General features: G+C 32.5%; 1 protein-coding gene across 24 annotated transcripts in view; it reads right to left on the bottom strand.

Moving 5' to 3' along the window:
- Window positions 1–8,625, bottom strand: part of PAM (peptidylglycine alpha-amidating monooxygenase) — a 230,909-nt gene that overhangs the window by 54,646 nt on the left and 167,638 nt on the right. For all 24 annotated transcript variants that reach the window (XR_002777318.1, XM_011378482.1, XM_011378499.1 and 21 more), the window contains 4 exons: window positions 7,425–7,492; window positions 6,260–6,340; window positions 5,896–5,972; window positions 5,461–5,564 (listed from right to left, as the gene is read on the bottom strand). Coding sequence is in view for 23 of the 24 variants with exons in the window: in XM_011378482.1 (XP_011376784.1) it covers window positions 5,461–5,564; window positions 5,896–5,972; window positions 6,260–6,340; window positions 7,425–7,492 (330 nt within the window). In the remaining variant the exon portion in view is untranslated. The remainder of the gene's footprint in view (window positions 1–5,460; window positions 5,565–5,895; window positions 5,973–6,259; window positions 6,341–7,424; window positions 7,493–8,625) is intronic.

Raw genomic sequence — 8,625 nt, 5'->3', positions numbered from 1 at the left:
ACTCACATAAAACACATTTTTAATGAAAGAAAAATACAACCAGTAAATCTGCCAGCAATGGATTCAAAGGTGGAAATACTGTGCATTTATTTTACAGCTTTCATTAAAATCCACCCCCAGCTTTCAACATCAAAAGCACATTGTCAAAGGTGTATTTTCACTTAATGAAGTATCTATTTGCAGTTACTTCATGGACATTACCAAATACTGCAGATACAAATGGCATTGAAGTAGCCATGAGATACTGTCCTTTTTCTTCTAAATCCTTTTTATTTCTTAGTCCTTCTTCCATTTGCTAAAACTCATAGACTGGGCAAAGTACTCTTCTCATGGAAAATCTTAATTATTCACTTAGTAATAGTAAAATTCAGTACACATCAATGGAAATATCATATATTATTTACGAGTCTTTAAAAATAGCTTTTTCCATTTAACCCTCAGAGTCTGAGATCTTGTTTTAGTTACTGCCTCTTTTCTCATGGTCAGATGAATCAATAATCATGTGTCGATAATGAGACATCATAAATGTATCCCTGTTTTCTGACTTGGCACCTTGGCTTCTGCAGCAGAGAAGAAAAGAGTGCCTCAGGAATGATGTAAAAGGAAATCAGCCCTAATCTCCATTAAAAGCTCAGACCTGAAGGAGATTGTGCTGTACAACAGAATGACTCAATGATAAAAATAGATTTTACAACAGTGGAATGGACATTTCCAAGAAAAAAGTTCCCAATAACAAATAATGCACAATAGTTGATAACATTTTTTTTGTTCCTCAATTCACATGGGTTACTATGGGTTACTATTTCATTCTCTTCGCTATTATTAGAAAGGAATTATTTAGGTACACCTTCACAAAACTTACATATATCAAGGTAATTTGCACAAAGGAACATTTCCTTTTTGGTATAATTCTGACAATTTTTAGCAAGCCTATACCAAAAACAAAACAACAACAACAAAAAAAACCCAAAAAAACAAAAACCAAGCCATGAAGTGGACTATTCGCTGTACAGAAATACGTCAGTGTTGATTTTTCCAGCATTGTCATGCAGCACTCACTTTCTCTCCATAGCAACAGTAATGACATCAGAAGAGAAGGAACAAAATAAAAACCTTTTCCAAATAGGGATATGGTTTCTCTCAGCTCTGAAAATGTAGAGCCCCTGAGAGAACATAGGAATGAGCCCCTGCCATGAAAAGCTCTGTTTATGCGTAAAAATCATCTGCCTTCTCATTCTCTGAATCTGATGTCTGTCAGTGTGATTGTCTCTCCCATGAAATATATATAAGCAAATGTTGAAGTGTAATCCCAAACAAACACTTGTTCAATACACATATATTTAGGTGTCAAAACGCCATTCCTAAGAATTACGTTTTAAGTCTTGGAGTTGGTCAGAAAATTACATGCTATAAAAGGAATGGCCAGTGCCAAAGTAGTAGCCTCCCATCGTATTATCCTCCCTCCTCTTGTTCAAAATGAGGAAAAAAGTACAGATCAAAAGAGAGAGAAATGAGGGAAAAGGAATTTAAATTTAAAGGAATTATGGCTCTAGTTTAGGAAACCTTGAATCATTTAGCAAAGAGGGAAAGCAAAATAATATAAGCTTCTTAAATTAATGAAAGGAAAAAATTAATAAATTTATATAATAAAATGAAACTTGCAACTAATCTATGAACAGATACGTATATATTTTGTCTGTTTGGGAACATCAGGACTATGTTTACTCTAAACATGTGATTTATTGGGACAGCCTAATCAACTCACCAAAGTAGTTCATTTAAGGTACTGGTTCTATGATACAAAATTGAGCTGATCAAATAATTTGAGAATCTTTGCTATCACGAAGAAAATTTCATTAGAGAGTTGAAGAAAAAAAGTCATTTTATTCCTTTCCATCTGTAATTAAACTTGTAGTCAAGGTAACTCTGAGCTCCTAGACAGAGAACTATCATATCCTAAACACGTTAGGACTCAAATCTTCCTTAATCTCAAAACACAGCTTGCCTATTTTCACATTCATCTTTCACTCAAACAAAACAAAACAAAACAAAACAAAACAAAACAAAACAAAACAAAACAAAACAAAAAACTTGACTTTAGCCAGACAAACTTTCAGTATTTTATCTATCTATCTATCTATCTATCTATCTATCTATCTATCTATCATCTATCATCTATCTAATGGATCCATCCATCCATCCATCCATGTTCTATGAGGGTTTTTATTAAAATGAACTATTTCATATTATAAAGATATATAATAGAAACAAGAATGTACCAAGTATTCTGAAATGTATCATTTAAAAAAACCCAAATATTGTACATCGTGACTATGTTTCAGACAGTGGTACTCCAACTTTGAAGATTCCCTCACCCCAGCCTCTGTCCCTTATTTTCAAGCCTCAATAGATATGAGGCCTGAAAATAACCAATGATGGTTATAACTAATTCTGGAAAGAAATATGAAAACTTTAAAGAAGTTATTTTATAAAATTTTTAATTGTCTCAGGAGAGTTCATGGTGCTTTTGAACTTATAATTAAGCAGTTATTGATCACATAACTTAATCTTTGCATATAATACATTTTTAAATGTTGAGTAAAGTGCTGTGCTTAGAATCTATGAATATTCATTAGACATTCTTATATGTACACGAAATACCTCGTTCCAAATGAACAATATGACTGACAAAATTGACCAAATAGGTAAATATTATCTACCAACTCTCGATAATTAATTTAAAATTTTAGCATATATAGCATACTTAATTAGCTTAATCAGCTGACTTAAATTCTGTTTTGTTTGTTTAAAGTTGACTAAACATTTAAAATAAATTTAGATAAGTGTCATGTTGAATGTAAAATATGTAATGCAGTCAGGAACAAAATATTGCTTCTTCATAGATTAATCAATACTATGTTGTCAGTATAAACATTGGTATAATTTTATCTAAGATATATTATTCATATTTACTATTAATTTCCTATAAATTAATATATTAAAGAAAAAGTATTAAAGAAATATAATATGTCTGGATAAAAAATGTTACCATTAAGTACATTTATTAATATGTTTTGTCTTAAATACATCTATTTTATAATGGCTGTATTTTAAGATGAATCTCTGGCATGGGCAAATCAGTCCCTAATTTTTAAAGTGCTTTTTATTAGTTAACTACTTTATTAGTTCTATCCAAGTGAAGTTTTCTTCAGTCCTAAACTTTCCAGTTTAACACAGAGATTAGCTTGGATTGGATAGAAGAATCACTCTGAAAATCTTCCTAGTAGGCCACCGATGGTACCATTTTCCTGTAAAACCTAATTTCCAGGTGGCTGCAGCATAAGAAAGTCAAAAACTTAAAACTGACAGTTCTCCCAGTTCTCTATGCTGCCCCCGTAGCACCTTTGGATTCGTGGGATTTATATCTAAGTCAGCTTCATGCGCAGGGCTCTAACCCATGCCCAGTAGGAACGTGCATTTGTGTACATGCGTTGAAGAATAGGTGGGAAGGGAGAAGAGGGAGAAGATTCACATAGTATCATTTAATTTAATAGACATCATAAAATACTAGTTTTTTTTTTTAATGGTTACATTCTTAACTGTGATTCTATAGTACCATATGGAAGTGGTATCCATTACTTTACAAAGCAAAGATGCACTGCCGCTTTGTAAAATTAAAAAGCATATTAAGTGCTATAGAAATGTTAGACATTGTTATGAGAACTTTTACTTATATTTAAATTTATTCAGACTTGTCTTATTAGTTTATCATTCCACTGGAAGAAAATTGCTTCTGTAATATAAATTAAATATTCAGGTTATGTACTTACCCAATAACTTAATCTCCTCTAATTTCTGTTCCATTTGTACTATAAAATAACATTTCCTTTAGCCCATATAAGATTTACAAAAAATTGGTTAGTATGGTCATTTTAGGGTATTATTTTAAAGCAAAATGCATTTTAAAAATGACTTAGAATTATTCTGAACTCATAAAACTGAAAGAGGCTTCTCTTTCTGTTACTGCTACTAGCACAAGTCATTAATCTCTATGGTTGGTATTGCCTCACAGAGGATACTGAAATGATAGAATCTGACCAAAGTTTCAAGCCCCCCCGCCCAAATTATAAAGGGCCTTCTAAGCAAAAATTCTACTTATTCCACACATAAAATTGTAAACTGACACACAGAATGTGTTGAAAGGTATTTTTTTTTTTACTATTTTGTTTACCTATTACAAAAGTTAATAAAATAATCGATGTCATTTAAGTACAGTTCCTGGGGCTCTACACTAACATATATCGGAGAACAGCTGATCAGTACCCTCTGAATCACATTATTTCATGTATTTAAAGAATGTTAAGAAGTGAACTGTCAGACTCTTTCCTACAAATTGCTGTCCCCAAGTCTCTTTCCTAAATTTATCAAACTTATCCCAAAGCAAAGGTGTTAGAAGCTTCTTGTTTAATAAAGATTAGTAACTTTTAAAATCTGTTCTATCTTTAGCCTTAAAAATTGATGCTCATTAATATACAAACCCTTTTAGAGTAACATAAAAAAATCCTATTTCAGCATCTCATATGCCTTTTCTTTTTTCTTTTACCTGCATCAGGACCTTTTCGTTTCCCCCTGACAACTAACACTTAGTGTTGTCATCACTAAGAATCATCTTCAGTGCATTTAATGCATCTTTTCAGATGCCTACTTTCTTTAACTTCTCTTTGATCGAAAGATAAATTGTTTAAAATTCCAGCTTCCAGGTGGCATCAGTAAATATTTATAACCTAGTTTAACATGAAAAAGAGGCTCGTTGGTTCTTTCCTAATAGCAACAAAAAAATGATAAGGGGCTTTCTATTTCATTTTTAATTTAGGCAAACCTTTTTTGAAAGAGTTCACAGTGCTTTGAAAATTTTACTTAGTGTTATTAAATATTCCAAAGAGGCTAGGTATTCTGAAAATTATTTAAAAGTCTAACATTCTATATTGCAAAGTGCTGCATATTATTCTCACTTAGTAGACTTAACAACTAGAAAACACTGACTAAATAGGTAGAAAAAAATCATAGTTCTGCGTAATTACTGTGTACTCCCAAATGTGGAGCCCATACAGTTGTCTAAGTTTGAACACAGGGTAAAGGACATGAGGAAAAAAAATCTTCATAATCATTATATTTTTCATTATTAAGATGAATGTGAGGAAGTAATATATACTTTTTTCATAAATGTAGAAGGATGATATTGAGGTCTCAAATAAGCAGGAAAGAAGCATGAAAAAATAAGCACGTTTTATAATTTATCCAAATCAATCAGTTTTAAAATGATAAATGCTATAGTTTGTTATAGTTGTTCGTGACAGGAAAAAAATGTGCAATTTAATCGTGATGATAACTATTACCTATAATTAATTACGCCTCCTTCCTCAAAAATCTTTTTAAATAGTGAAATTTATGGAATCTTACCCAATGCGTGTGGCTTCTGTCCTTCCTTCACCAGTGAATACACATCTTGCTGCCAATATGTCACCAAAACTAACATCTACTGGGTGTTCTACAGGGTAGAAAGCCTGCCAAGAAGACGAACACCAAGATTAATTAAAATTACCAATAAAACCCAGAATCACATACTTTGATAACGTGAGGCCTGGACCACCCAGGGTTGAAGGGAGGAAGACACACACCACCACCACCATATTTAGTAATATTAAGATAACTGACAAGGAAACCACCAAGTTGGAAGTTGTAAAAAAGAAGGTTATACACAGCTTAGATAATACAGTAAATATAGATTTAGAAATGTTTAGATTCTAGAGAAATTCACAAGGGTTACATGACGGTTTTTTAAATTACTATCTGATGATTAATATTTTTTTCTCTCAAAATTAAGATTCTATACACCTGTGGCAGCTGGGGGCTCTGGCGTCCAATCAGTGTCCACTGCCCATTTCTCACTCTGTATCCACTTACTACCTTACCTGTAATGAACACAAATTATAATCATATAATAAGGTATTAGAAAAATAAAATGCACTATTTACTTTTCTATTTCAAAATAAAATCTGAATCTTTTCAAAACCCTAAATGCTAGGTATTTTAATGAAAATTATACGATGAAAAAACATAACAGAATTTCAAAGTATTGAGCAAAATCTCTTTCACTGAAACAGATTTAATGTCAAACATAAATTACATTTTACATTTTTAGCATTAGCAAGAACAATGGTAAATATTTACAATTTAACATGTAGTTTAAAGTTCTTACCTAAATGATGAGTGTGAACTCTATAGGCAAAGACATGCATTGGATACTTTTTATAATGACATGAAATGTCAGAATTCACCACTGTTAGAAATGAAAACACAGAAAAAAGTCACTGTTCAACTAAAACATAACATTATCCTTATCTAAAAGTATGTATAAGGTATTCACAATCTCCTAGGCATGGGGGTTTCTTATGAAGTAAACACGCACTCACATACTCGGCAGATGGTAAGCACTATGCCAGCCACTTTACTAATACAAGTTAAGGTCCCCTTGCCCTCACATTTTATTTCATTCATAAACAAAATGACTAGGGCCCAATCAAAATACCCTCTCAGTGAAAACGCTGGCTTAATTTGTCATGAAATTTATACAGTTGAAAAAAGCTTTAAAGTTGTTTTTATTTTTAAAACAGAAACATTTTTGAAAAAATGAGAGCAAACACCTAACATAAACTAGATTCAGTTTCTGTTGAGAAGGGATCATTTTATATACTTTTCCTACCTTATAGTTCTAATATATAGTCGGTATTCAATAAAAGTCTTTTATAATAAGTGAATGAACAGTTACAATGAGACCATACTTATCATTAACTTTAAAAAATTCCCAATAAAAAAGAATGAAAAATATTTAATATGGCACTTTCATTAGACAATGATAAATAATATTATATTTATTCCAATAGCTTTTTGTAACTTTAGGAGAATCAGCTATTATTACCATATTTTATAAATGGGGAAATAAACCCAGTATACCTAAGTTCAAAGACTGAGTCCATGTTGGATTTGCTAGCTTCTTGATTTTGAACCTGATATTCTCTGCTACTAGTAGTTTATGACACAGTGTTATGAAGTTTGTCTTTGGCATCTAAAGAATAGATGATTAATTTGTAAAATGTTCAAAGATTTATTCTTTAATTTATATAAACCACTACTTATCCATGGGCCTCAATTCTTAGCATGTCAATGAAGAAATGGAAAATAATAAACTACAGGCTTGAAATAATATAAAAATCTATTTTAAATGCAAGGATAATAAAGAACTGGTTTATTTTTCAGGGACTCAAAAATATTGGTCATTTCAAAAGTTTATAAAAAAAGTACTGCAAATCCATTTGTAGATTAGGTAATGAGGTAATAGGAAATACTAAAAGATCACTACTTACCTTTCTCTCCTGCTGGTATAACAGTATCAACAGACATCATAAGGTACATGCCAGCAATTAAAGGCTGTCTGCAGAAAACAGTAATATTTATCTCAATTTTTTGAAAAATCAAAACTATTGCTTTGGAAAAATAAGATATTCTCCAATACATTGGTCTATCAAATATGATTCATGTGAAAATTATAACAAAATAATATGGAAAAAAGGTAGAATATATTTTTTTCTTAAAAATAATTTATTTTGGGGGGCAAATAGCTAAATACACATTTTTATGGAATGGTGAATGTAGAAAGCAGTATCTAAATGGCTCCTGTGATGGTTAATTGTATGTGTCAGCTTGGCTAGGCTATAGTGCCACTTGTTTGGTCAAATAATAGTTTAAATGTTTCCGTGAAGGTATTTTTTAGATATAATTAATACTTAAATCATAGACTTTGAGTAAAGTAGATTACTGTCCATAATGTGGGTGGGTCTCTTAAGAGAAAAGACTTAAGTGCCCTGAAGAGGAAGGAATTCCGCCTCCAGACTGCCTTTGGACCCAAGACTGCACTGCAGACTCCTGCCAGTATTTCCAGCCTGCCAGCCTGTCTTTCAGATTTCAGACTTGCCAGCCCCCACAATCCTGTGAGCCAATTCCTTAGAGTAAATCTCAGCACCCACCCCCTCTCTCTCTCATACATATGTATATGTGTAAACATTCTACCAGTCCATTTTCTCTGGAGAACCCTGACTAATATAGCTCCCAGTAATTCCTAGCTCTGACATTCATGACCTTGTCTAATTCTCTTCCCTTGAGTATAGGTTGGACCTAATAACTGCATCTGGGAATTTGTTATTTCTAACAAACAGAATATAGCAAAATGGTTTCATTTTTTTTTTTTCCATAGGAGTATGAAAATTTGTGGCAATGATTTTCTTCACCTATCGGACATATATTATTTAGTAACTCCTGAGATTAGACTACAAAAAAGACTTTGGCTTCCATCTTACACCCCACCCCCTTTCTTGCATCCTCCCCTGCCAGCTGCAACGGAAGCCAGGTGCCATGTTGTGAGCTGCCCTGTTTAGAGCCCACATAGCAAGGAAATGAAGGAGTCGTTTAGCCAACAGCCAGAGAGGAACTGAATCCTGTCAGTGGCCATGTGAGTGATCTTGGAAGTGGCTCTTCCCCGGTCGAGCCCCCAGATGACTGAAACTTTGG

The sequence above is a fragment of the Pteropus vampyrus genome, unplaced genomic scaffold (genome assembly GCF_000151845.1).
Source record: "Pteropus vampyrus isolate Shadow unplaced genomic scaffold, Pvam_2.0 Scaffold11, whole genome shotgun sequence".
Lineage (NCBI taxonomy): Eukaryota > Metazoa > Chordata > Mammalia > Chiroptera > Pteropodidae > Pteropus > Pteropus vampyrus.
This window is presented reverse-complemented; position numbering and strand designations above follow the sequence as displayed.